This window comes from Nipponia nippon, unplaced genomic scaffold (genome assembly GCF_047370975.1).
Source record: "Nipponia nippon isolate SJK-2023a ecotype South Korea unplaced genomic scaffold, ASM4737097v1 scaffold_2, whole genome shotgun sequence".
Taxonomy (NCBI): domain Eukaryota; kingdom Metazoa; phylum Chordata; class Aves; order Pelecaniformes; family Threskiornithidae; genus Nipponia; species Nipponia nippon.
In genome coordinates, this window is record NW_028262336.1 from 119,799,641 (window position 1) to 119,827,337 (window position 27,697).

Genomic DNA, 27,697 nt, shown 5'->3' on the forward strand with positions numbered 1-27,697 from the left:
TCCAACCCCCCGCCATGGGCAGGGACGCCTTCCACTCAGAGCCCCATCCCGCCTGGCCTTGAACACTTCCAGGGATGGGGCATCCACAGCTTCTCTGGACAACCTGTGCCAGTGCCTCACCACCCTCACGGTGACTAATTTCTTCCTTATATCTAATCTAAATCTAACCTCTGTCAGTTTAAAGCCATTACCCCTTGTCCTATCAATACATACCCTTGTAAAAAGCCCCTCTCCAGCTGTCTTTAGGCCCCCTTCAGGTACTGGAAGGCTGCTATTTCAGTCATAACAATTCAGTTATAACAATTCCAATTACATGTACACACTGAATTTCTCGCTTTAACAAAATTAAGAAGTCGGCAGTTTACTGCTCTCATATTTATTCTTCACTCTGATAAATGTGCGTAATGAAAAGCGTTACAAAAATCAGCATTTGTATTTTAGAAAGATTAAATTGTGATGCCTTCTCCGGAGCCTCCCTGCCTCAGTCCCTCCCGACGAGGTGCGTCTCCTGGGGCCTGTCGATGCGGAAGAGCAGCTCGGCGGGCAGGAGGTACCCCAGGTACTGCACGCTGTCGGGGCTGGTGTCCTGGTGGTAGTGCCCTCCTTCCCCGTGGTGGCTGAAACAGTGGGTGTGCTCCACGCGCAGATCAAAGCCCTGTCACCAGAGAAAGGCCCGTGAACATGCATTCCTGTGAACTGTGGTTAAAACTCCAGGGGTAGTCTCCTTTATACTGCGTATTTCCATGCATCTCAGAGCCCACTCCAACCATTAAGAAGTGCAAACTTGCAAGATGCTTGTGAAACTAAGGCGGCAAAAGAAAAGGAGCTGTACAGGGCTTTACCACAGGACATCAAGGAGAAAAGAATTTAGAAACCCTGACAGTCCCCCACTTTGGTGTCAATCTCCCAGAGATTTCCTTTTTTTTTTTTTTTACCTTTCTTTCCATTGGGATTAAATAAAGCAGTCACACCAAGGAACTCCTACTGGAAATCAGAACCCCATTGCACTGAATGCCACAGACCCATGCGATAAAGGGACAATCTCTACTCCAGTTCTGAGAGCCTGCTTACATGAAAGTGAGCATAGCGAATAAAATAACAACTAGCATATTAAACCGTGACATCACCCCCACCACTTTTATATATCACAGAATCATAGAATGGTTTGGGTTGGACGGGACCTTTAAACATCATCTAGTCCAACACCCCTGCAATGATCAGGGACACCTTCCACTAGATCAGCTTGCTCAAAGCCCTGTCCAACCTGACCTTGAACACTTCCAGGGATGGGGCATCCACAGCTTCTCTGGGCAACCTGTGCCAGTGCCTCACCACCCTCATCGTAAAAAAATTCTTCCTAATATCTAATCTAAATCTGCTCTCTCATTTTAAAACCGTTGCCCCTTCTCCTGTCACTGCAGGCTCTGGTAAAAAGTCTCACTCCCTCTTTCTTATAAGCCCCCTTTAAGTGTTCAAAGGCCACAATAAGGTCTCCAGGCTGAACAACCCCGACTCTCTCAGCCTTTCCTCACAGGAGGGGTGTCCCATCCCCCTGATCATTGTCATGGCCCTCCTCTGGACCCGCTCCAACAGGTCCATGTCTTTCTCGGGGCCCCGGAGCTGGATGCAGCACTCCAGGTGGGGTGTCATGAGGGGCAGAGTCACCTCCCTTGACCTGCTGGCCACGCTTCGTTTGACACAGCCCAGGTTTTCTGGGCTGCAAAAGGATACTGACGAGTAATGCGATGGCATTTGAATGCCATCTTCTACTGCTGTCTCTGTAGCGACACTCACACATTTCCAAACCCATAGGCTTAGCGCAGTGCTGTTGAGCTTGCAGTGGATACAGATGGGAGTAACCCAGCAGCATCCACTGCACAAGTTGCACTGGTTCTGAATGGAGCAGCTGTTGATGGCTGTTTTCAAAGTACTCATCAGCTGATTCTGGGAAGATGCACACAATTTAGCCTTAGGCCAAAGGCTGCCACATAATAACACAGTAAAGTCACGCCCTTGAACATATCCAAGCCTACAGCACGACGCATTTAACTCTGGAAAAAATGTTTTTATGTTACTTATGACTGCACTGTTATTTATAAAATAGTCATTTTCATCTATGGTTTCCTGGTTACTTTTAAATAGTCTTCCTAATGATGAACATCTTAACGGCTTTTGAAACCAGATTGGTTTTTATCCTGAACTGTTTGCTGATGAATTCAGTGCTTGTGGAAGATGCTAGATAACTTTCTGCCATGAGGCTTTGCAGACTTTAATTTGCATCAGCAATTATGAGACACGTTTCACATATTTCAACACAGCTTTAGCAGAAACAGTTCTTACGAAAGTGAACTACATGAACACACAGCTGAACAAGCTTCCATGCTCTTGACATTTCTCCTGGTGTGGCCAGCAGTGAATGCAAACTATGCTGTTGGGTTTGGGACAGACACTTGTACACTTGCAATTGGAACTGAATCATTCAGTTCAATCCACTATGAACAGCCACGAGGTTTCAGAACAGATTGACCTAGCCTCAATTCAGCCCGTGACAGAAATGAGAAACTTCTATTTCATTACACCACCTCTGGAAGAGTTTAACACAATATATACACACTCCTGTTCTTAAAAGGAAAATCACATCCAAAATTCATTACAAGTCTCAGTTTACACTTAGAAATGAGAAAGAGACTCACCGGATCTCTGGAAACTATTACTGTCTGACAAATCAGCGGAGCCTTCATTTCAAAGAATTTGAGCCAGTTATTCACATCCTCATCGGTATTCAGAGGACAGGCAGAAAACTCTGGAGGCTACAGCAAAAAAAAGCTTTATAAGTGAAAGGAAGACACTTGAATCAAGATACTTTTTCTCTGGCAACTTCCCTTCACTTTTCCCCTCCCCACTATTCTGTTCTTCTTGCCTAAAAGAAGCTCACCAGTGCCCATTACTGTGTTTCTGCCAGAAATGGAAGTGACCAGAATATTGCTTTTTTCACTGCACAGGTAGTGGGAGAACTACTGAAGTGAGGATTCTCCTCTTGGTAGATTTTAGAAGCTCGGGTTATTTTAAAATAAGTCTATTGCTTCTTAGAAGTACCATCTCAGTTCACGTATTTCATTTCAATTCATTTTACAATAGTTCTACAGCTCTTTAGCTGCCCATGGATTTCAAAAGAAAAGATGACTGTATTAAGGCCAGGTAATACAGCATCACTAGTTTTGTAACGTCAGCTCCTTACTTTAATACACTGCTTATCCTAATAGTTTATGCAGGCATTTAAAAATACCAAACAAAGTCAAGGCACTAAGATGTTACACCCCGATTTATACTTCTGTTTTCAGAAGGATGAAGGAAGTTACATGAATTGAGAACAACTTACCATGATGTGAATCTTTGCTTTCCCCTTCTGAATGATAAATGTACCACCCATCCCAACTGGCTTTTCTCCATAGTGTTTCTCTAAAATTTGTCTCAGACAAGACACAAAGTTAAGTTCCCCAGTTCTTCCATTGGCTTTCACTTCAATGACCTGGAGAATAAAGTTAATTTGTCACTGCTGTCTCCCACTGCAACAGTCTGCAAAGGTCTGTGGAAGCTGCTCTGAAATTCTCCCAAGCTTATAACCCAAGATTACTTTTTGAAAATGCGAGTTTCCTTGCAAGTGCTGCTCCACTTGCATCCTTCCAGTACCTGAGCAACTCTCCTGACTTTCTGTTCAACGCTAGCTTTGCCTGTGAAGGGTGCTGGGCAGCAAGTCATTTATTCATCACACACGAGACAACGCTGTAAGTAACCCCTTTCTGTCCACCAGCTGGCTTCCACTCTTATAACGAAACTCCTGGAAACAGAGAAGACTGCTCAGTTTCCTTGCAGCAGTCAGGTTTTTGACTGCTCTGCCGACACCCCTTTGTGCTAGCTGCGTTGGGGGAAGCACTTCTACAAAAAACCAGACAAGTGCCCAGATGTGATTTACACAAGGACATTGTACAACCATTACCTTAAATCACTGCTAGTTTCGACTGGATTTGGATGGATGATTTATGATGGAACAGGTTTAATAAACTAATACTTATCCCTCAAAAATTCAAACGCCTCTCTGCCTCTACCAATTCTTCCCCTCGTTCACCGGCATCAGTTCCTTATGTTTGGATATTTCTTTCATGGAATTACTACTTTACTATTATCACAGAGAACTGATAGGATAACATCGAAACATGAGTTTTCCTTCAGCCACAAAGCTCTACAAGCAAAGTCACCTTTGATCCAAGCACGTACCTTACCAGGTTGGCCCTCACTGGCATAAAGGTTGGCCAACAGCCCAAACTCACAGTCAGTGTATTTACTGCTGTATTTCTCAAGCAGGCACCCTTTATCTGCAGGATTTATCTGAGCAATGTAGCTCCCATTTACAGCAGGCTTTTTTTCACTCTTAGTTTGAACAATAGGGATAAGCTGAGAAAAAGAACATGTAAGAACAAGTCAAGCAAGTCAATAAGAACGTGTAAGAGTCAGTCACACGAACAGAACTCACATAAATGCAATTTAAGCTTTGGACCATGATCCCAAGAAATAATCCCCTTCGTCACACAGCTCTGTTTCTCAGGATGAGGTCTGTACTGGTAAGAAAAATGCACTAATACTGTAATGTAATTGAAAACTCCAGAAAACAGTTTTACTTTTTCTGGACAGTTACATTTAATGTTATGTGAAGATGAATGCTAGTGTTAAAAGAAAAAAAAAAAAAAAGTCTAACCATTGAGATCTGAGGCCTGCATGCAAGTACTGGAATTCTATGTAATACTTTCTTAGTGTACAGTAACAACCACTATTATAGTGGCCCAAATTTAATGCTGAGAGGGACTGTCTCATCTGCAAATAAATGCACCAACAGGAGATGGCAAGACCAGAGGTTTATGCTTGAAAAGACTCTGAGACTCTGACTAACCAAAGCCTCCACAGGCAGTAGTTTCTGTCTTCTGCCTCTCCTGCAGGTGATCATTTTGTATGTGGCATCTTTAAAATTTACAATGATAAATCAAAGCCATCCAAGAGGGCAAGAGACGGGAAGTATTTCAAAGGCATTTACCAGTAACTTTGACAAGCATTTCTAAATCTTGTCATTCAAACCTCTGGTCAGGTCTTTGTCAATCAGTTTCAAAAAAATCATGTTTCTTGCACGCTTCAAAGCAATCACATGCTTCCTGGAGAACTACAAGTTAAAAATTAATCTTTATTACCTCAGTAATAGATACCTCGTTGGATGGCCCTCATCTGAATTCCTTCTGATGTGTTTTGTGTGCTTTTCGCAAGAATGGTGTTTATTAAACGTTTTATTGTAAATGTGAAATACCCAGCATGATACTGCTCTACTATTATGATACTTCCATGAATTCATTGATAACCATCACATTTATTTACTGACCTCAGCATTTACTCCAAGAATTTTAGATGAAGCAGCTCCAGCTCCAAGAATGAAAGCTCCAGGCAGCTCTATGTCTTTTGCAACTGTATTTAGATCGTAAACCTGCAAGAGAAACAATCCTTTGATTTTGGTGTGGTGCTCTGATTCAGAATTGTCATTCTGTTCACTGTAACCCCTGGATGCATTTAATTCACAACACCCTCCTTAGTATTCTGGATAATTAGGTTGAACACAGTTTCTGAACAACACAACATTTGGTAGTAACAAATTGGGTACATGTCCATTTCTTTTCTGAAAGGTAGAGTCTGCCTGTATGGTCCCCTGCCATTTTACCCAAAATCTGAATTATTGTTCTTACTGAAATTTATATTTGTGTAAAATAAAAAATGGAAGGGAATATCATACAGAGACAGATGGGGTGAGGTGTTGGAAAGGAGGCATGATATTCTTGGAAAAAGACATTGGCCTGAAAATGCAAACACAGCCAGTTTTTACAAAGCAGCATGGCTGTGACTTGAAATCACAGGCATGCAGCAAGCCATATATAAACATGCAGACAAGCCCCTTGTTTAGTAGTTCCTTCCATAGCTCCTGTCACAGATGGTATGTTTCCAAACCTGCCTTGTATTTGAGGGCAGGAGAAGGTGAACCATCAACCACGACATGCTATTTTTGCTACGATGTGTAAGATTTCCTGACATAGACTACGTTTAACATACGTCAGAATCAATCTCATAAAACGCTGAAAAGTAAGCCTCTTTCATAAGTGGAATCTTATAGTATCCGTTAGTCCTTAGTTTTATTTATATTTCAACAAGATATTGCTTTTCTTTTGACAAATGCATTATACCCCACAGCTACAGGAAAAACTCACTTTTTCTTTCTGTACAACAGGTATGAGGTACGGAACACCTCCCACATCCGCTATTCTAGGCTTTCCGCAGATTCCTGGAAGAATACAGCCAGTTAGCTTGGTAAAATATTTTTTCCTAATAATCTTAAATGAGCATGCAGTCTAACCCACCAAAGAACTGGTTCCTCACACTTGTAAAACCCTTTGAGAACACTATTTCCCTAGCATGCTTAGATAAAGCGTTGCACTACTAAGAAGTCCAAGAACAGCAAGCCCTAAAATGATTCACAGTAGGATTTAATGCTAGGCAACCTGTTGCAAAATTAACATTCTCTAAGCACAAAAAAATATTACAGTGGGCAACAACTGCCATTTGCCAGTTCTCCAGTAAGATGCCCTCACCACACAGTGGATGTCCCCACTGGGACTCCACTTGCAAAATTTCAGCAAGGCTGGATGCCCACGTCTCAGGCCAATTCATCCCACTTATTTGGACATGTATTTTAAGAAGGGATGAATCACCTGGAGGTGTTTCTTTCACTACACTGACGACAGAAGGAACTTAAATGAGTAGCACAGGTGACATGTCTGTCTTCCAGACAGCTAATGCCAAAGAAGATGAATCCCCCCCCAGAATAAGACAGTTTCACTCCACCGACATACAAGAATGGCAGGAATTTACAAATGAGTGGAAGTGCAACAACTTAGGTTCAGACAGTGATTGGCATGGATCTAAAAAATTTCTCCATCTGGAAGATAACAACTTAATTTCAAATCCTTTTCAGTACATGACATAAAGATTATGAAGTGAGTGAGTATTGCAATCATAGGTTAAGAAAAAAAAAATTACAACAAGTATTTGGTAATGATTTGTCCTTGTTCATACATCAACTAAGAAGCAAATCCAGGAATAAAATGTAGCTTTCCTCTCATGCATACTCTTTACCTGAAAAACAGTTTAAGCTCTCCCAATGTCTTTAGAAGATCAAAACCAAGTAGGATCAGGGAGAAAGAACTGGAGAAGTCTTAGCGGAAGACAGGAATGCTAGGTTACCTTTGGCAGGAAAGTTGAAGGGTTCCTGAGTCAGATCAGGACAGTCTACAACAGAGACTTGAGCATCAGCAAAGTTTTCTTTAAGCCCTTTCTGCAAAACTATAATAAAGAATAATGGCAAAGTTATTGACAATGAAAAATTACCAAGAGTTTGACAAGTTACTAACAACAATAAATATATCTGTTTAGGCTTTATGTCAGCAAGATACATTAAAGGACTTACGCTTACCCTAAGTAACTGCATTGATGTAAATGTTACTGTCTGTAAGCACTTGTTTCCTGAGTCAGAGCTTCAGAGAAGAGCAAAAGCTTGTTCAGGTAATTGTTTGCTACCACTTCAATTCATTTTAAGAATTTTAAAAGCCTTTTAATTGAAATACAATAACTGACTGCTCCTAGTAGCACTAGGAGCAGCACAATATGAAGTAACATGGGTAAACTTAAACCACATTCAGCAGTGGTTTTGCTTCACAAAAGCAGACAATTATGATTACGGTGTCAAATACCATGTGAGAGCAAAGGAGGAAGTGACTGAAGTGACAATCAGTTCTTTAAATATATTAATTAGACTGTTTGCAATAGTTTCATTATCACCTCAAACTGTCTCTGCTGTCTGGAAATTTCTGCTGTTACAGAATATTGTCTGTCATGTTTATGTTTACGTGGAGATTTTCTAGCAAGTGCCACTGTCCGTACAAGACAGATGACGAATGGTGCTGATGATAATGAACAGCCCCAAATCTAAACTTTTGGGTTTGCTTCATATCAATGTTTTTAGGCTCAGAACCTGCAAAGTCACTCAGACAACAGGGAGGATTCTGACTTAGACAGGTGCACTGTTTGGAAACAACTTCCAAACCTTAACTGAGTGTGAGATTGCCTTCACATAAACTGCTTCTAATACCATGTTAAAAGGTCCAAGTTCTTTCATGCCTGGAGGTCTGCTTTGACAGATGTCTCAAACTAAGGAGCAGAAAATCCAGTCTATGATCTCAAATCAGGCAGTTCCTTATTTACTCAGAAGGCCTTCCTGTGCCTTTGTTTCCTCCAGTCAGGATTTCAGCTGTACCTTACTTCTTGGGAGCAGATTTACCAAGCTGTTGACCACAAGGGTCAGTACAAGGTACTTGGCAGATTTCTAAATACATCTCAGTACCTTCTGGTAAGTGGAAAAGGACAATACGGGACAAGAAGGACAAAAGGGCACTCCTCAAGTTATACTCAAGAGCTGAACAGCAACAAAATTCACAGCTTACAGGAGGTCCTCAGGACAGACGGGGGGGGAAAAAAAAAAAAAAAGAAAATTCTGCTTTGTGACTCATGTTTTCTGCTACCCTTTTAAGCTGTTCTACGGCAAGTACATGCTGTTCTCTGCAGACCCCACAGGTCTGTAGCAGCCCTGGCCTGTTGCCCCAGCCTGACAGCTACCGGGTGAGAAAAGCATGGAGAACCACCCGGGGTACTGCTGGGACCACACTTTCTCAAAGCATGGAAATGTCAAACTGACACAGATTTGGGAGAGTGGCAGGCTGAACTTGAGGACCTCTCTGAAAGAAAAAAAAAAAAAAAAAAAAACCCACAAACAAAAAAAACCCCCACACTTTAGTACATCTGCTTCAGGAGACAGACTACCAGAAGGAATAATGCCTTTCTACTACGGCAAGGAAAGAAGCTCATGAGCCGGTGGGTTGCACCGAATCACCTCCAAAGGTCCCTTCCAACCTCGACCATTCTGTTTTTCTGAGCACGTTTTGTGAAGGCTTTGGAAAGAAACAAACTAAAAATGTTTCCTGCAGCCTGGTTCTAAGGCAATCACCAAAAGAGGAGCCAACTAGGTGCAAGCAAGAGGACCTGCCATGCTATACTGCACCTTGTCAGCTGTGGTTTGAGTAGCCCTGAAAAAGAAAGAAATACTGGAGGGTAGAGGAGGACAGATGATCCCATATGTGTAAGCAAGTTTGGTCTGTAACTGTCGAACTTTCACAACCCATGCACGAATCTGCAAATGCAGCAGATGGTGTTAAACGGTTTGAGAGCCTGTTTGTGTGCTTAAATATCATTGAGGCTTGGGGGAGGAGTCATTGTTTGCTTTAAGGAAATAACAGCATATAGAAAAATAGGGCTTTTCTTTACATCTCAGTGTGCTAAGAGCAGGAACATTCTGCACGTACTAGCTGTAGAAAGGTTTTGATATGAGCTTTAAGATAAGTCTGAAGAGTACATTATAAGTTTGTAAAAAGTTACATGCTGCATGACTTACCCCCAGCAAGCTCCTCCAGACTTGGAACGTGAAAAGCAAACTTTTCAACTTTGGCCATTTCCTAATTGCTGCTGATTTCTTCAGGTAAGAAATTACAATATACCACACTGTAGAGTGACTGACCTGTCAACAAGGATAATAGTTTAATGATTAAAACAGGCTGTTTTCAATATGTTACTTATTTTTCAATTTCACTCAAGAATACATAGACAGTAGAATTGTAGTTCTGCCATCAAAGGAAAGAACAACAGCTTCAATATTAATGTTAATTTTCTCATGTGCTTTGGAAGAAGATGTGACTGTCAGCTCTATAGCTGGCTCAGAGCATTACATATGCTAGTCCTCGAGCTTACAGCTGGCCGTAGGCAAAACACATCCTACACTAAATCCAGTTTAAGGGACAGGTCAGGAGATTTATCTGTCCTTTGTAAGCCTGGAGTCGTAATTTGTTTTTGAAAGAAAACTGGGCTTTTCTGAGCACGTTAGCTGCCTCCTCAAGTCTTCCCTACCTTAATGTTTACTTTTCCAGCATTGGCTATGGTGGACTTTCAACCTCAGCTGTGACATGGTCTCCAATTGATTCTGGGCACGTGTTTCCCCTTCCAGAGGGGAACAGGCTAGCAGCAAAACAGAAAACAACAGCGGCAAGTTCTGCAGTATCAGGCTGTGTACGGGTACAGAGCCTGTAACAAGAAGTTTTGTTTGAACATAAGTTTAAGAACCCCTTTACAAATGAACTCTATTTCAGTCAGCCTTGCAACAGCAAAGTCAGCGACTAGGGCAAACCACTAGCTCAGGGCAGAAACAGCTGATTATACACTACCTATAAATCAGCCACAGCAATCATTCACTCCTTAGGCACATGCTTGCTGCACACAGCAGAAAAAGAAAATGGGTCCCACTTACCCAATCTCAGGCCTCAGAGGAAAAAGCCAAAAACCTAATTACAATCCCAGACCTGGCAGAGCTTTTGTTAGGAAGGACTATAATGTAAGCTAGCTGTTTATGTATACTTTTAGCTTCTATTTTAAAAAAATCCTAGCTTTTATGATTGTCAAAAATCATAACCGTCCTTATACCATCAGCCTCTCAAGTCTGCATAAAGGAAAAAAAACACCAGCGGAAAAAAGAAAGAAAGAGAGTTGGGAGATCATAGCAGTCACCTAATTGAAGTCTTTGAGCTCAAAGTTCAGCCACCCCAAATTACTGCTGTAGCAAGCAGTAGAGAAAGGCGGCTACCTGTGTATAGTGATTCTCATCTTAGTTGGTCTTATCCATCTCCACAAGTGACTCCCTCCCTCCTCTGGCTGTGGAGGAGAAAGTTACAGGCTGAATTTGGTGCCTCTGGCAGAAGACTACCATCAGATGGAGTGAATAACACCCCAAGACTTGAAGTGTGCACCAAACACAAGAAAGGGAGTAATTAGAGAAAGAAAGTGAGAAGATGGCTTTGGCAGCATTATTTTAGATGATCCTTATCCCCTCAAGAACCTTTTTCCACATCTGGAAGGAGGCTGTGCCAGCAGTCAAGATACCAGTTAAAGAAGTCCTGAAACAGACTGAGAAGACAGGCTAGAGCTGCTGTTGTGCCAAAGGCAGAGGCAAGACTTGGACACGGTTCAAATAAGTAGGCTCAGATATAACACCTAGACCATAACCTGCTGTTTAAAGGACAGTAGTCAGCTCCCCACAATCAAGAAAGGAGGGAAAGACTGTGGGAAAAGCTTGGTGTACCATAATAAACCTGATTTGATTGCTAGACAGTAGTCCTTACCGGGAGGGACACAAAAGGGAAGTAGATCCGTGAGTCACCACTGCAAGAAGAGCATTAACACAGGAGTTTGTGTGGTGTGGAAGAGGGAGAACCTGAAAGGAGACAACAGACAATTAAGATCCATCATGGAGGGATGGAGTGACATTGAATTACTGCAGAAGACTTTCAAAGAAAGAACACAAACACTAAAGTGACTATGAAATTATTAGATCTGGGATGGTGCAACAAGAATGGAGAGAACAAACATTTTAAAAGTCTGTCTTTTTGAAGCAGGAACAAACCTCAGAGAGGGCAGTCAAGGGCCAGGAGAATGTAGATGAAATGGGAACCATGATATTAACGGGGTATGGGGGGGTTGTCTACTATCAAAATCTGAATTAAAACTAGTTTGGAGGGTACAAGCCGGAAAGGTAACAGGCAGGCTAGAGATAAGGCAAGGTGGGGGGAAAAAGAGATATCAGGGAAAACCCGAAGATGGTAAGTCAGCGAGAGAAGAGAAATTTAGCGGTGACACCAAGAGGAGCGAAACAGCTCCAGGCGGGTGGGCAGAGGCCGTGCTCCTCCGCGGGGCGATGCGGGGGGATCCCGCCGGCGGCAGGGGAAGGCGGCGGGACGGCAGAGCCATCTGCTCCAGCGGCTGGGGCTTGGGAAGGGGCGGGCGGGCCAGGCGAGACCGGGGCCTTGGGGCCAGCCCCCGGGCAGTCACAGGCAGCGAGGAAACGCTAGAGCCGGCACGGCGCTTGGCGCGGCAGCGAAAGGGAAGAAGGGGTGGTTGGGGCTGGAGCCGCCAGCTCGGGGGAGACTGGGCGGCAGCGGGAAGGAGAGGCGGGACAGCAGCAACGAGAGGCCGACCGCCGCAACGAGCGGCTCCTCGGAGTCTTACACCGAGCGGGAAGCGCGGGCACTGCGCCCTGAAGGGGAGCCCGGACCCCCGGGCCAGGCGGCGAGCGGCTGAAGGGGGAGACAGCTGCCCTAAGCCTGCAAAAGCGCTACAGGCGATCCCTGGCCCCGCACCCGGCCACCGCTAAGCCCCTGACCGCACGTACCTGCCCCGCCGTCCGGGCTGCGCGGCGGCACGGCCCGCCCCCGCCGCGGGCCGGCCCCGGGGACGGACGGACGGACGGACGGACGGACGGACGGACGGACGGACGGACGGACGGACGGACGGACGGACGGACGGACGGACGGACGGACGGACCGCCACCCCCAGCATGGCGGCGCCAGGCTACCAGCCTTCACCTGCCTCCCGTCAGCCCGCGCGCCTCTCGCGAGAGCCCGGCGCTATTTAAGCGCGGAGGCGGCCATTTCGCGCCCTTGGCGGCGGCGGTGCATGAGGGGAGGGGAGGTGGGTGACGGGGCGCTCGGCATCCGCCGCCATCCGCGGCGCTGGGGCGGCGGGAGCGAGGGACCCGGGTGAGGGGGGAAGAGGGGTGGCGGCGGTATCGAGCCGTGCCCGCTCGCCGGGCGCCTCTGCCGGGGCAGGCTGGCAGAGCGGCCCGGCCTGCCCCGGTGGGGGTTGTCTTCGGGAGCGGGCTGTGTGGCGGCCATCGGGGAGGGCCTCCTCGGGAGCGGTGCCGGTGGGGCGTCCCCGACCTGTGGTAACTTGGTGGGTGCCCACGTACAAAATGTCTGCCGCGCCGCCGGCCGCAGCGCGCTGGTGGCAGCCGAGCTCGGGAAGGGGGGGCGAGCGCCTTCCACCTGAGGTGAATATTGGCGAAGCGATCGATGGGTCTTTTGGGAGGAGAGAAGTTTGTGTGGAATAATCAGCCAGTTACATGTTGGTGGTTTTTCTTCCTTAAGGGATCTGTGTGGCGTGCAGGCCGTTACGAATAGAGCTGCAGTAGAGGTGGTGAACGATGCTGAGCTGCTAACTGTAAGTATCAGCTACAACCTGTGCAGTTAGAGTGCTGTTGTTGCACGGGCACCTGCTTTGACGTTGGGCTGTTTCTAGGCCTTGTGTCTGTCAGGCCTTGGGTGAACCCGTGTTAGCGGTGTGCCCGCAGTTGGTCTAGGGCATGGGTGCAGCTTGCTGTAAAATACCATTTTTCCTCACGGTGAAGGGCAGATTGGGCCCCTGTGCTGCTATTTTAAGTGCATTAGGGCGAGTTTAAGGTCCACTGTACTTCTAAGCCTGCATTTAATGCATTTTTTAAATGAAATATTTTCATTTTGAAAAATTGTAACAGAGTACGTTCTGCCTTGAACAGTTGGATGATGCAAAAAGGCAGTCAATCACATGGCTGCAGCAGATCTGTGGTATTTTTATTCTCTTTGTTCTGAGAATAACTTCGAGGTCACTGTGGCTCTATGGGCTAGAGAAGAAATGGAACTTCATAGTGTCAGCAGTCACAGCTATTCATGTTCTACAGCCATTTGTTCTGGTCTGCTATTCTCAGTCTTTCCTTAGTCATATGTATCTACTGTATTTTCAGACTTCTCAGTTTGCTGTTGCATACCTTTGCCTTCCCATGCCTTTGGGAAGGCTTCTTCCTGAATCTGTACTCTGAAACGTAAACTGTTATCCAGACAATAGCAGGTTATCTGAGGACATCAGATGAGCTCTGCTATGGTGTCTTCAGATGCTAAATTGTGTGTAACGACATTTGAAATATTAATGGGTATGATGATGGGTTTGTGAAACTGTAAAAAGCACAGTAAAATAACAAAGATGCAGATCTGCAGGACTAGTAGATGACTAACAAGCAGGTAAAAATAACCCAGTAATGGAAAGGACAGGTTCTTCTGCTGTGTGTTAGAGTCCCTTTTGCGTAGACTTGGGCAGCTGAATGGGTGGATTGGGTTGTCTTGCAGATCCAACAGAAAATTAGCATTTTGTTTGTGGGGTTCGTCTCCATGTTGATTGATAACCAGTGAACAAGGGATTGATAGATTGTTAGAGCAGGAGGCTTTAGGTATCATGTAGCTAGGAAAAGAACAGAGGGAAGATGGCATTGCTTCTGATGGTGGCACTGTCTTAGGTTAGTTTGAAAAGGTTGTAAACCACAATGAAGTGAGTATTTGTGTATGAGTTAAAACTGCAACATCCTTACAAGTATGAGAAGCTGTTGGCTACACGTGTGCTTATTTAACGGAAAAGTTATTCCTAGTAGGGAGAGGGTTAAAACATTCAGAACTTATCTCCGTAAGTGTCTGAACAATCTGATGTAACTCTGAAGTTAGCCTTGCTTTGAGCAGGAGCTGGATCAAAAGAGCTGTAAAAATCCCTTCTGACCTAAATTATGCTATGAATATCTTGAGATAAGTGGCTGCAACTTAATTGTTACTCTGGAGGTTAATACGTTTGCTTGTGGTTCATAGGAAAATCTATGTTGCAGTTTGCTCACAGATAGTTCTTCTAAGTTTACCCTGTTGGGTGGAGTGGTGGAAGGCTTGTTACCTGATTAATATAGAATTTTCTTTAATTTTTTGAATTCTCATTGATTTTTAGGGCAAACGGAGACATGACTGATACAGATGAATCTCCGGCTTCTGGCTCTGATTACCCTGACGCCCAAGAGCTAATATGCAGTCGGCAGAAAGAACCATACAAGGTACATGCACATGAAACAAATACACGAATGGAGTGTTCGCGTTCAAGGCAGAAGAATGCTGCTCCTGAGGAGTCTTCAGATGAGCTTACCAGAAGAGGTAAATCACCAGCTGCTTCAGCTGAGGTTTTCCTGGACAGCAGTGATTCAGAAAGGTGAGTTTTTATTTCTAGTCTGTGTACAGAACCTGTGTGATACATCATAAAAGGATACATTCTTTTGAAAGTTAATATTGTTTTTTCTTTAGCAGTCTCTCTGCTGCTAGTGGCAGTGAATACCATTCTAAGGGCTCCATTTCACCTTCAAAGCAAAAAAAGAGATCTAAACCTTCAAGGCAACAAGCAGAATCTGTTGCAGGACTGCCTGATGATGAAAGTTCAGATTCTTCTCTGTCTCCTCAAAGTCCAGTGAAATCATCGGAAACTTCCCAAAAGCAGAAGTCAAAACTCAATTTGAAAGCCATTTTTGCCTATCACTTCAGGGGAAAGAAGTTTAAGGCTGCTGCACACCGAAAATACAGGGGTGGCTCAGGGAAGAAGAAGAAGAAGTATGAGAGCACACACATGCCTACGGGGAGGCCACCACTGACAGCCTCACCACAAGAGCAAAAGAGAAGGCTTCTAGATAGAGGTTTTCAATTCCCTTTTGTTGAAAAACATTATGGGAAGAAACACATTCCCTTAAAGATGGTTCTTGGCTATGAGGTGAGTCCTCTGTTTTGTGGGATAAATGTCTTTACTTTTGTATCTAGTCTAAAAATAGTGAATTTAAATGGGTGTGTTGTGCTTCTACCTGATGTGCTACAGTGTAACAAATCTGGTTTTGTTAAACAGGACACTTGATGTTGTCTGTTTAATGCCTTTAAGACAAACACAGATAAAATGTATGTGTCAATTTAATATTACAATTCAGTTGATAATAGAAATGCTTTATTTCTTTGCTTTGTAGTGATATTTTTAAGATCTCACCTGATGCATTTTTTTCAGCAAGCAGCTGCCAAGGGGTATTTCCAGTACATTGAAGTGCTTAAATATGAAGAACATCTCAAAAAAGCTTTAAAAGCCCTTCAGGCTAGTGAAGACTTAGAAAGAGAATGTCTGGCAGAACGGAAACACAAATATTTAGATGATGAAGGCCCCATTTCCCCCATCCAGGAGATGAAGTAAGTTTGTCTTTATATTTTTAGGTGGTGTAAAACTTGCTTTTTTGTTCTTAACTTATATCTAAGTTTGTGTGTATACAGGTAGATGCATGACACCATCCCAGTCCCCAGCTCTTGGTTGCCCCCAGCTTGTTTGCTGGAGTGGGGAGGGCATCAGCACAGCTTTAGTTGCAAGTCCAAACCAGCACCGTACAGGCTGCTGTGAAGAAACCTAACTCCATCCCAGCCAGACCAGTACAATCTGCTGCTGTTACAGTTGAGGAATTCAGGAGGTAGTACAGTTGTAGTAGCATGTGATTTTGTGTCTGAGTTGTAGGTGTATCAGGTTCGGTACCTATGCTGTCCTTCTAGCCTATATCAACATTGTGTGATCTAAATGTGACTATCTGCTTACGAAAGCATTGTTTATTTTGGGAACAAAACACTCTGCCACTTGAGATTCTGTGCTTGTAAACGTGACTTGGAACTTCTCATAGAATGATCAGTCTTTAGATTTAAAATATTTCGTTATTTCAAGTGGTGATTTGTACTGTCTCATTAAAATGACATGGCAGAAATGTTTTAAAAAAAAAAAAGTATTTCCTAAAATTAGTTATCCTATAGTTATTGCAAGTAAAGAAGTGGAGTGTTTTATGGCAAAGACTAAAGGATATTTTTTCATTTCCTTTTTACTTTAGTAAGTATTGAAGTATCATGTTATGTCTTTCTTTATGCTCAAACAGTTAACTTGCAATAAAGGGATCAGTAAATCAATAAGAACACTTACTGTTGTAAATATACTTGGCACCTTAAAACTAGAAAGCCTAAAAGACTGTGTAAAGGTACAAAGCTGTCTTTCAGCTACTGTTCACTTTAGCAATCACTTAAACTGCTAATTTTTGTGAGTTGAAGTATTAGGGTGAGCCTGTAAAATGAGTAACAATAATTAGTTTGCTCTCTTACAAAAGAGCAGAAGAAACAAAGTTCTGCAGAATAAATGCAAGCCAGCTCATCCAGACACTCAATTCTTTATATAAAATGAGTACTAGAAGATCTTCTAGGTTTTGGAACCAGTCCTCCTGGTGCCACTTGTTGAAACCGTAGTACTAAAGTGGCTTCACCTCTTTCTGGGGAGTTCTTTCTGTCTTGAGAGAAAAACCTGTGGACAATAGTGGAATTGAATTTCATACTTGTGGTTCATGGCAGTATGGAGATAATATTTCTCAGTTGTAGTATCAGGAAGACAGGTGTGTACTCTTGTTAGCTGAGGCCTATCCTCCTATTTTCTTGATTGTATTCTGCTTGTTTTCTAACTTGCTAACTTTGTAGCGTGTTTGGCAGTGTAATCCTAAATATCTCAATACTACTGTTGATGCCTACTGCTAAATCTTTGTCCTGCTGCTAAACACTGCTTCCATCCTGCTGGTGTTGCCAGTTAGGATGCAATTCTGCTGTCAGAAGCTATCATTTGAGAACAACCTCATGTAGAAGTAGTATTTTCTTACACCTACAAGCTGTAGCATTTCCATACACATTAAGAGAAACCTGGAGTTGCAGTAGGAAAATAGTTAACGCATTTTAGGCTACTATAAAAGAACAGAGCTTAATTTGAATTTTTATATTTCAGTGATGATGATGACAGCTTGAATTCTGATAATCAAGAAGACCTTGATGCCAGAGTAGTGGTGAGTAAATATTCCTTAACTCCAGAAACTCTCTAACCTTCTTTCTCTTGTGAGGTTAAAGAATTAGTAGATAATGTTTTGAGTACTTAATTCTTGAGCTTAGATCCAGAGTTAACTGTGTGATAACTGTATGATACCTGCGAATCCTGATCTGCAATGCAGAAAGAAATTGTTTTGAGAGTCCACACTCTCCTCCTTGAAATAATGCTGGAATGTATAGGAATTCTGGAGTTCTCTGAAGAGTTCTTCAAGTTTGCAAAGTTACTACCAAAATCTTAACCTTTTAAGTATCTCAGAACTAGACTTGTGAATACTTCTGTCTTCTGTTTTCTTAGGAGAACAGCTCTTTCATTATAAGCAGCAAAATTCCTAGTAAGAAAAAATCAAAGCCAGAAATGAAACGTGCAAAATCAATTGAAGTGATAGAAGTAGAGGAGGAAGACGACTGTGCTGCTGAGAACTCTGGGCTTCTGCAGGGTTCACCTCAGTGAACAGAAAACTAACAAATGAGGTGGCAGTGGTCATTCTTCAGATACCTTTTTCATGGCCTGCCTGGTGTAAAACACTGCTCTGAAGTCAATGTTGAGCTGTCAACCAAGCAACCTAGTCAGACTAGGTTTAAGGTGGGTATATTGGGGTTGTGTCTGAGATGGTTACAAAAAACCAAGTATAATCTGTCTTTGCTAAGCTTTTTAAGTGTCTTCTGTGCTGTCCTGTATCAAGTGTATGACGTCCTTGATTCAGTGGCTACTAATCTTGCTGAAATGCTAGCTTCTGCACCCTGACCTCTGTTAACCAATGGATCATAGAATTTATGTAATTAAAGATAGGAAAACAAGTTCCAAATATTGTAACATAGCAGAAGCACACTATAGAAAGGTGTATGCATTTGTATACATACGTATACACGCTCATGTTAAAGGGCAATTTGGACCCCTTTTGCTTTCATAGCTGGCTTTTTTGCGAGTGGTACTTGAGGGATTTTTTCCTGTATCTTAAGGAAATGGAGGTTATGCTTTGAAACACTTCAAGAGCTGAGTAAGGTTGAAGACAGAATTGAAGCTTGATGCAAATCTTTGTGCCAACAGTAAAAATGCAAAAGTGGTTAGTCAACTTGGACAAAAGTGTATTGCAAAATATGGTTAATGCATTCGAACGATGATAAAATCAATTTGTGTGATTGAGGTTGTCCATTCCATGTGGAATAACTTTTCAGAAAGCTAATTCTCTGCTCCTGAATCTAGTACAATAATCTGAAGTTGTAAATTACTTAAAAATAACTGTAGCGGCATAGTGAATCTTAGATTAAAAGATTCTTTTTCCCCTCCTGCCCTCCTCTGTCCAGAATGGGGTCCGATGTGAACACGACGAAGCAGAAGATGAAAGCTCTTTATAATGACAGTACTTAAGAAGCATTGCCCCAACTGCAAATACCTTTCTCAAGGTGTTGTAGACAGTTGGAAACATGAGTAGTGAATGTTTAGAAATGGTCTGAATATGGCTAACTCTTAGATGACAAGGCTGTGTTTGTAGCAGTAGAAATAAAAGAACTGTTTGAAAAGTTTACTTGTGAATCAACAACATTTAAAAAACAAAGGGTGATCTGCCTCACTCAAATACTCTTAATAACCAACCAAACAGCTGTTCAGCAGCTAAAAGTAGTCTGTGCTGAACAGGAGTGTTGTCAGAGCTACTGGTTTAATTTCTTTCAACATGTAGTTGACGGTTTGAGGAGATGCACAGTAGGTGCTATGTATAATGAGAGCAGGTCAAGTTGCATTCCTTATATGCTTGAATTAAGGTCCCAAATCTTTGTAAAGGAAGTTTGGGGTTTCCCAGTTGCAACTTGGTAGCAATTAGGGAGTAGTAGCAACTAGGGGGTGAGACTGCAAAAATTACTCTTCAGTAGTTGAAGACCACGTTTAGTATTCATCCAGAATTAATGGCTAAATGTAACTCTTTTAGGCATCTACCCGAGGAATACTCTACGGCTTGAAAGACTCATCCTGGATCTCGGAGTGGGCTTCTTGCTTGGGTAAGGCATAGCGAGGTGGTATGTGGAGTCTCGCTCATTCTGCAGTTCATGTGATGAATTCTTCTGTTCAACTGCTGAGTGACTCAGAAATGAACTAAATTTCAATTCTGATTAGAACTGGATAACTACACATGAAAATCAAGCTTATTACAACTGTTAAATTGATTGCTAAAACCTAGCTTTTGTCTTTAGGAATCTTCAGTTGTTTGACCTTACCTGATAGTTCTTATCACTTTACTTTTTTTCTTGTAGTTTGTGTTGCTTTTGGAAGATGAAATACTACTCAGTTTCCTTGATATGCAAGGTGAGCTCTTACTTGGTTTGCAGTTCCTATTTTTCTTCAGGTAGCTTTTTTGCTTTGTTTCACAAAATGTTTTGGAAAAACAGTATTCCATAGGTCAGGTGTGAATATATTACCAAGTTTCATAGCTGTGCAACTTCTGTGTGAAGCTTCCAAGGTGTTGAGTTCAGTGCAACATCTCTTATCAGTCTGACCAGAATTAGAGCCTGTAGTCTCTGCTTGAATGAAGACTAAAACTTTCAAGCTCTTGACTACTTTTATATTAAATACAGTTTTTGTTAGAAGTTTATATATAGAAATACTTCGGTTTTACGTGATGTTGAATGCTGCAGGGCAACTTAATCTGTCTGATTTGGTTTGGACATTACCTGGGATCGTCTCTGCTGAAGATGTTGGAGAACTACTGTATTCTCCTGGTGCGGTCGCACCCACACTTTCTGTGCTGGGGTGTATCATACAGCTGCAGCTTCTGATTGCTTCCCTATGGTAAAATGTCATCTTAATGCATGTCCCATGCAAGAACAGGAGGAACAGTAGAGAAGCCGGTGTTCTTGCACGTATGTATTGCTAAAGCGGTGAAACTTCTTACTGTAGGATGTTGCCAAGTTTGTGTGGCTTCAAGAGAGGAAACAGGAAATAGCACAGAAGAAAACGCCATGTAAGATTACTGGACAGGAAAACATCTTTAAGATGGGAAGCCCTGAGCTAAAGCTGCTCAAGTCTTACAAGAACATACTTGAGTAAGAGGATAGGAACAGGGCATCTTATTTGGCCATTGCTGTAGTGAGGGTACTGGACTAGATAGCGTATCAGTTTGACACAGCATACATTGTTCTTATGACAGCATATCTGATATTGAACTTCTTGCTGCAGTTACCTTAGTCCAAACTATACTTGTCTTTAGAAAACACAGTAGTGGAAAGTGACAGTTACTAATGGTAAGTATATAGTAAACTGAGAAATAGCTTCAAATGCTGTTTCAGAAATGGTGGAAAAATGAAAGCTGATGCATTCAATCTGTTCCAGCACGTGTTCAGTTTTTGTCTGTTGCTGTAGACAAAAACCTGGAACCTAGTGCTTAGAAAAAACCCTTCTTTTGCAACCCACAGCTGATGAACGTATTAGTTGTGTTACTTATATGAAGGGACAATATTTGCATGTATTCAAACAGCAATTCATTCAAATACGGATGAATCTAGGGCATGAGCTTCATGTTCCAGATTTGCAGAAGTGTAGTTCAGTTATATCGATTTCTTTCCAGACTTTGCAGATGAACACACCAGCTCTGCAGCAGCGAGCAATTGTAACTTTTTTGGAGTGCTTGAACTCTTGTGGCTGTTTGCTGGCCTTCTGATGTACAAATCTGTTACTTCGGTGGACATTTGCGGAACGCGTTAGCGAAAGAGGTAAGCTTTGTGTTTCTTCTGCACTTCAGCATAAGAGCATTAGATTTTTTCAGACAAGTACTATTTCCCCAGCAAGTAATCAGGCTAATTTGTGCACTGCATGGTATCTGCACCCAGCAGTATCTTCCTGATGGGGTGTTCAAAAAGCAGTGCTACAGTACTTCAACAGCTGGCATCGTTGGTTTTCATGCAGATGTGCTGGTTAAACTTGGTATTTCTGTTGAGACAAGTAGATTGGAAGTTTCTTGTTGGGAAGCTTGTCAAATACAACTTTGAGGAACTGTCGAACTGTTATGGGATAAAAGTATAGTTAAATCAATGACCTTGTTCCAAAATCTTTCTTAAAGGGGCATTCCTGTGATGTCTGGAACACAGCAGAAAGCCTCTACTTAAGGGTAAGTACTGAGGAAATAGCTGCTTTTTCCTAGGTGGAGGTAGTTGGATGAGGATCGTAAAAGCTCAAGTCTTAGCTTTTTGGTTGCCTTTTTACAAAGAAGCAATACTTTATTTTGAAACACAAATCCAAGTGCCAGAAGGCAGCTAGTGACATGTTGTTGTGGTTTGTTTTTTTTTTTTTAAAAAAGTAAACTGCCTAGGCTTCAAAACCAGAAGCTGTTCTGCAGACATTGCGCAGAGTTGATTGTTATGCCTCGTTATTCAGCAAATAGACACAAGTCACTGTGTGTCTGAATTGAAAAACGTGGCTAGAAGAGTAACAGGTTATGCTTTCCTCACTGCAAACTTAATTGCAGTGGTGACAATGAGACCTGTAACAGGTTTACTTAGTGGCACAATTATGCAAACATAGTTCAAAATGCAGCTACTGAAAAATCCCAAGGACTAGCTTGTTGTGATGTTTTTGAATTCTGCATCCTGCCTACTAAAGGAAGTAGAATTAGCAGGTAGAGGAAAAATACACGCAGTGCTGCGTTCTTGTAAATGGTTTATTAGAGCATATTTGTAAGCTGTCTTAAAATGGTATCTCGTATGTGTTTTGTTTACATCACGGTACCAGCTGGCTGGTGGGTAACTCCCTTAGTTGTATCTTCTGTGCCATAGTCCTCCAGTTTCTTAGATTGCAGATAGATTTTGTTGATAGTTGTGTGATAGACTGGGGCCATGGCTCTGCTGTCAAGAAATTTTTTGTTTTGGCGTTAGCATGCAGGCAGCATAACTGGACTACAGTCTGTCTGCTTCATATTCAGTATAAAAGTACCTAAGTCTTCATAAATTACTAAAATACCAAAGAAACTTGGAACTGTTACTCAGATGAAACAATTTACTTCTTTTTAGGAAGTCCACATGATAGTCCAGTCTGAATTAGCATCTTGGTAAGTTAATGTGACAGATTTTTTTTTTTTTTTTTTTTTTTTAAACCCTTGCCTGTTGCAGGTTAGCTGGCTGTCTTTAACTTGGTGAGCTGGTTCTATTGCTGTTTTTCTTACTGAGAAGATGCAGTGTTGCTTTAGAAAACATAAGAACTTCTCTTCCCCCAGACTTGAGAATGCTGGGAGAAAATTGTTGTGATGATTGGCAAAATGTTCAACTGCTCTGAAGAGAGTGAGTGAGAATAGCCTTTCTGAACAAATCTATTACATGAGTGTCCTATTCATGTCACTTCATTCTGGGCATCCATTCTGAGTGTTTAACAGCAACGGTTTGTGTCAGTGAGCAGAGATCAGGACTGTGTGACTTGCTTTTAAAAATAAACAGGAAATTAAGAAGAGCTGTCAAATCAAATAGGATAACATTCAGACGTTGTAGTAGCTTTAAGTGTGATTCCAAATAGAGGCTCTCAGGAATGCCTGTGGTGGTTGGAACCACTTAAGGACTAAGTACTGCTCTAGGTTCTGCTGGCTTGTATGCACACGCATGTCAGTTTGTAACCTTATCTTGCTTTTTCAGGTGGTATAGAATTACAGGAAAGGAGAGAAGAAATGCGGGATGCCATTTCACAGAAATCTGCAGCCCCTCCTAGGGTTAGTATGACATCTGAGGTTAATGATTGAAGGGCTCTGGTTTTCCGTGGCTGGAAGTCTGTATCAGATCAAGCTTACTGACTTGTGGAGGGTTTCAGGGACTTGTTTCAACACTACGCTACTGTATTTTAATGTAGCATTCACTCTGTTAAGTGAAGAAGTTATTTTAACTGATTTGTCAGAAGGACACTCATACAAATTTCTCATTCAAAAAGGAGGTGATCAGCTTAACTGCTTAAACTGATAGTTTTACCTTCTACAAGTAAGTTAACACTTAGCAGGAAAGTTAGAGGGAGGATTCTGTTCGAGTACAATTCTGTAGTTAATTGCCTTTGTTGTTTGCCTTTCAGGTAACATTGATTTTTAATGTTAGAACTGTTGCTAATATGAAGGATTTACTTCATCTTCCCCAAATGTTAGTGTGTCATTTACCCTCCTCCTTCCCCCAAATGCCTTGAAACAAGTTGAAAAGACACCGAGTAGGATCTGTATGCGATACCTTTCCAGTCTGCTTGATTTTTATCTATTGTGTTAATTTCTAGTACCAGGAATGTTGAGGTCTATCCCGATAGGATCTCCTCTGTAGGTTCGTGTCGTTGGAAATGCCTCACAGAATAAACTTGTGGTTTCGCTTTACCCACTGAACTACCTGTTAGCTCTGTGGGATAAAACTGCAAGACAAATCGCTGCAAATGTAGCATCCTAGGAACTGTAATAACGCATTATATTCTCCTTTAGGTACTGGCTTATGCTTTCGATACAAATGGAAAAAATTATTCAAGTGGAAAAGCTTGGTCAGAATCAAAAGATGGTGTGTTCTGGGACTTCCAGTGTAACCAACACGTTGGATTGCGTGGGCTGAACTTAATCTTCAGCCAGGTTTTTGTGTAGGTACCTGATGTCTAACACTGGTTCTTGTGGTTTGAGTTTTCTGGATGGCTTGAAACAATCAATTCCCCCTTTGATCATGAAGGAGTGATTCTTTATTTCTTGTTTTGGTGGCCATAGGTAAGAAGAGACAGCACTGGTGTCTGTCTGAACTTGAAGTGACTTCATAAACATGCGGCATTGTTGTTCTGTGTCAAGTAGATGCTTGATAGCTTCACACTGAGCAGCAATATCGGGTTTTCTGTCTGTAAGTTTGAGTTTAGAGAGTTAATCTCTGAGCAGCTCAGCCAGTTTACTACTATACCATTACAATTCCTGGCTTCTGTTTTATAGAATGCAGAGTTTAAAGTAAGAAAAACAAGCACAGTATTCTGGGAGAAGTATAAATCCTTCACAGTAGGAATATAGAAAAGCTTAAAAGAATTCTGAAGCTGCTGTTCCTGTTAGGTGCAATTCATGGAGTCCGTTTTCCCTGTTAGTTGCATGGCAGCTTTTGTGCAATGAAGAGCACATCCATTTAGCTTATCACTGGGCTCTAACGGGTGCATACAAAAAGCTTGGAATGTTAAAATGAGCAGCTGTGGATGAAGAACTGCTGCAGCTCTTGCACTGTGTGGTATCTGCACCCAGCAGCGTTCTCCTGATGGGATGTTCAAAAAACAGTGCTACACGAGTTCAGTGTTTGGCATCGTTGGTTTTCTTTCTGCTGTGGCTGTTAAACCTGGTATTTTTGCTGATACAGTCTTTGTCCTCTTCAGGGATTTGAGTGTACTTGCTTTCTGTTTTCATGTTCCAGAGCAAGAACTGGATACTGGCCTCTGGAACTGGGCAAGTGCATTCGGTTTATTTCTTCTTTTTTTTTTTTTTTAGCAGGTGCTTTAGGCTACACAGCAATGTGAATTTTGCCATGTTAAAAGGATTGGCTGTGGAAGATAACCTGTCTGACAGGTAAGCGCTGAGTTACTTGTCAGTTCAGATGGTTTCATGCTGCTTTACAGTTTGTGTGTTAACTTGGTATAGCGACTCCAAACCAGGGAACCCTCAGCACGCTGTTCTGGAAAAGTGTAGAAATGATTGTCTAGAAGCAGAGATTGCCGGGCAGTGATCACCCCCGATTTTGGCAGTATCTGGGGGGTTGCTTGTCTGCGAGTTATTCTTCCTTCTGTGTGTCTATCTACTTCAAATGGCTGTCAGAGTTGTGCAGCCAGTTGTAGCACTAGTTTCTGAAGCAAAGGCTGATACTGGTGGTGAGGAATTCCTCTGTACTTGGAGCTCTTAACAGATTTTAGGCTTGTTGGTACACAGCTTGGCTTACTTATTGGTACGATTGATTGGTCCTTAACAAGAAAGGATGGGCAAGTTGAATGCTGATTGAGGTTGGTGGTAACAGCAGTGAGAGGAGAGTACCTGGTCATTACCAAGGCTGCTGGGATGTTGCTGTTCCCGGCGAGTTGTGGACATGACCGTACAGCAAGTCCATCGGACTCTCGAATCGCCACGTGATGCGGCACTAAAGTCTGCTGGGAACAAAGCTTTAGCGTAGCTCAGAGACGCAGCGCTCCCCTCTGCTGCTGCTGAGAGGAAAGCAAGCTCCTGCTGAGGAGTAGGTGTGTAGCTCTGTCCTTGGGCACCTCTAACGCTTACACTACAGCAGAAGAAGAGTTCTGGTTAGGGCCTTTGTAATTTGGCCTCCAGAAGCTGTGTTGTCGTGCACACAAAGCAAAAAGGGCAGACAAAAAGCTGCTCCGTGCCATTTACATCCAGCTTCAGTTCGTTGTAGCTCTTCACTTACTTACACTAACCAAACCTGCCTGTAACCCGTAGCGTCTGCTCCCAAGTCACTGCGTGCCAGAGGGGCGAGAAACACTGCCCGAGTGCTACCAGCGTGGGTCTGAAGGTAAGGGTGCTCAGCGAAATTGCTGGTACTAAAAAGAAATCCCAGGTCACTTCAAAGAGGGTTTGCATGGCTGAAAAACCAGCAGCTCTTAACGCGGTGACCGCATATTGAAATCCTCTGCAGGATGCCGTGGACACTTGGTGTGTGCTATGGTCTATTTATGAGGAGATATACCTTATGTAGTCAGGCCTCGTGGAGTGGAAAAGGATGCTTACCTGCTCCCCTCGGGGTTTTTTGAGATGCTGACATAGAATGAAACTGCTGCTCAGTTTCATTCTGAAACCAGTTGACTTTTGCAGCATGTGAAGCTGGAGAACGACAGGTGGATAGGGTTGTGGCATGAGCAGTCTTGTAACTTCATTGCTGCTTCCTTTTTCCCTTGGCAGTATGAGCTATTCTTAGAGCTGCGTGGAAGTCTTAGAGTGAATAATCCTGGAACAACAAGGTGTGGGAGGAAAGAAGTGCAGGGTGGGAATGCTGTGGGCACTGCAAGTAGTTACAGGAAACAGAAAATGATGGTACTTGGGAGCTGGCCCTGGAAATCATCTTTTGCCCCTTAAGAGTTCAGTAAGGGGTGTAGGCACGTGTTCCCTGCCTTCTGCTGCTTTTGTACCAGCACCATGTCCTGAAACTAAATTGCTTCAGACTAGAGGAAGAGGTGTTTTGCTCAGTGTGAGGAAGACAACAGAGTTCAGATGGCTTCTCTTTCAAGTAAAAGCGCTAATTGATGCTTTTCCTCTCTCAGGTCCTGGTGATGTTGCTGCAAGCCTGCTGCAAAGAACTGCAGAGCTCTTCCAAATAGAGAACGAACCTTATCTGGAGTGTTTATTGCAGTAATTTGGAATTAAGCATTCATTCTAACTTCCCATATTGCTTTGTAAATTGTGAAGTAGTGCATGTTACTTGGAAACCAGTTCAGAAGCACGGGGAGCCTTTGCCTGTACCCTCTCCTCCTGGGAGCCAGGGTGGCAAGGCTTGGGATGGACACTTAGCTGCCAGCTCGGTGTTGCAGAAGAGCCAACTACACTGAGTGTATCAAGTTGTAATTTGGCTGGCAAAGGCTTTATCGGCTGTTTTCCCTCACTTCCCTGTCCCTGAACTCCGCAGTACCAAAGCTCTGGAGAGGTATTTATTCTGTACAGAATGTCACAGCGTTTAAATAAAGCGGGTCTCTGAAAGCTGCAGCCTGGGATTAGTTCTGTTGCTGTACGGTAAGCAAACATGAGCGGCAAGGAAACCATGGCAGCTGAGCCCCTGTGCCTTGCTGGTGGCACAGTGTAGGCTTGGTCTCCTCCCTTCTGATCGTGTTCTGAGAAAGGAACCAGAACGTTCCTGCGTAACGTTCCTGAGCAGCCCTGGCAGAACCACAGGGGCGAAGATGAGACCGACCACACATACCATACCCTCATCTTTGCATCGCAAAAAGCCCCCACCTCACTCAGCGCCGCAGACTG

General features: G+C 43.0%; 2 protein-coding genes and 8 non-coding genes across 21 annotated transcripts; 9 read left to right on the forward strand and 1 right to left on the reverse strand.

The window, feature by feature from the left end:
• Nucleotides 1-345: 345 nt before the first annotated feature.
• Nucleotides 346-12,546, reverse strand: BKGD (beta-keto-L-gulonate decarboxylase). 2 transcript variants are annotated; one of them, XM_087759082.1, is made up of 11 exons: nucleotides 12,410-12,546; nucleotides 11,364-11,455; nucleotides 10,099-10,272; nucleotides 9,590-9,712; nucleotides 7,330-7,428; nucleotides 6,297-6,370; nucleotides 5,423-5,524; nucleotides 4,276-4,452; nucleotides 3,380-3,529; nucleotides 2,694-2,810; nucleotides 346-655 (listed from the first exon to the last, which is right to left on the reverse strand). In XM_087759082.1, the coding sequence occupies exons 4-11, from the start codon at nucleotides 9,645-9,647 to the stop codon at nucleotides 482-484; spliced, it is 951 nt and encodes a 316-aa protein (XP_087615208.1). In that variant the 5' UTR covers nucleotides 9,648-9,712; nucleotides 10,099-10,272; nucleotides 11,364-11,455; nucleotides 12,410-12,546; the 3' UTR covers nucleotides 346-481. The 2 variants fall into 2 exon arrangements, with proteins under 2 accessions (XP_087615208.1, XP_087615207.1); XM_087759081.1 differs by lacking the exon at nucleotides 10,099-10,272.
• A 22-nt stretch (nucleotides 12,547-12,568) lies between these two features.
• Nucleotides 12,569-27,421, forward strand: TAF1D (TATA-box binding protein associated factor, RNA polymerase I subunit D). Of its 11 annotated transcripts, none has more exons than XM_087759070.1 (17): nucleotides 12,569-12,708; nucleotides 13,164-13,236; nucleotides 14,812-15,066; nucleotides 15,159-15,615; nucleotides 15,898-16,073; nucleotides 17,680-17,737; nucleotides 18,073-18,360; nucleotides 19,703-19,772; nucleotides 20,025-20,076; nucleotides 21,335-21,479; nucleotides 21,827-21,874; nucleotides 22,773-22,810; nucleotides 23,385-23,458; nucleotides 24,197-24,345; nucleotides 25,217-25,294; nucleotides 26,171-26,243; nucleotides 26,989-27,421. In XM_087759070.1, the coding sequence occupies exons 3-7, from the start codon at nucleotides 14,825-14,827 to the stop codon at nucleotides 18,226-18,228; spliced, it is 1,089 nt and encodes a 362-aa protein (XP_087615196.1). In that variant the 5' UTR covers nucleotides 12,569-12,708; nucleotides 13,164-13,236; nucleotides 14,812-14,824; the 3' UTR covers nucleotides 18,229-18,360; nucleotides 19,703-19,772; nucleotides 20,025-20,076; nucleotides 21,335-21,479; nucleotides 21,827-21,874; nucleotides 22,773-22,810; nucleotides 23,385-23,458; nucleotides 24,197-24,345; nucleotides 25,217-25,294; nucleotides 26,171-26,243; nucleotides 26,989-27,421. The 11 variants fall into 11 exon arrangements, with proteins under 11 accessions (XP_087615196.1, XP_087615205.1, XP_087615204.1 ...); XM_087759071.1 differs by lacking the exon at nucleotides 12,569-12,708 and adding an exon at nucleotides 12,780-13,066; XM_087759078.1 differs by lacking the exon at nucleotides 12,569-12,708 and having other exon boundaries at nucleotides 12,779-13,236; nucleotides 15,162-15,615.
• Nucleotides 19,817-19,888, forward strand: LOC148055935 (small nucleolar RNA SNORD5). Its single transcript, XR_015705224.1, has one exon. It is a non-coding gene; the product is annotated as a small nucleolar RNA SNORD5 (small nucleolar RNA).
• Nucleotides 21,098-21,224, forward strand: LOC148055936 (small nucleolar RNA SNORA40). The gene has a single exon (XR_015705225.1). It is a non-coding gene; the product is annotated as a small nucleolar RNA SNORA40 (small nucleolar RNA).
• Nucleotides 21,572-21,710, forward strand: LOC148055937 (small nucleolar RNA SNORA8). Its single transcript, XR_015705219.1, has one exon. It is a non-coding gene; the product is annotated as a small nucleolar RNA SNORA8 (small nucleolar RNA).
• LOC148055938 (small nucleolar RNA SNORA1) lies at nucleotides 22,126-22,257 on the forward strand. The gene has a single exon (XR_015705217.1). It is a non-coding gene; the product is annotated as a small nucleolar RNA SNORA1 (small nucleolar RNA).
• Nucleotides 22,996-23,068, forward strand: LOC148055939 (small nucleolar RNA Z40). Its single transcript, XR_015705215.1, has one exon. It is a non-coding gene; the product is annotated as a small nucleolar RNA Z40 (small nucleolar RNA).
• On the forward strand, nucleotides 24,011-24,142 carry LOC148055940 (small nucleolar RNA SNORA18). Its single transcript, XR_015705218.1, has one exon. It is a non-coding gene; the product is annotated as a small nucleolar RNA SNORA18 (small nucleolar RNA).
• LOC148055941 (small nucleolar RNA SNORA8) lies at nucleotides 24,952-25,090 on the forward strand. The gene has a single exon (XR_015705220.1). It is a non-coding gene; the product is annotated as a small nucleolar RNA SNORA8 (small nucleolar RNA).
• On the forward strand, nucleotides 26,287-26,416 carry LOC148055942 (small nucleolar RNA SNORA25). The gene has a single exon (XR_015705221.1). It is a non-coding gene; the product is annotated as a small nucleolar RNA SNORA25 (small nucleolar RNA).
• Nucleotides 27,422-27,697: the final 276 nt, after the last annotated feature.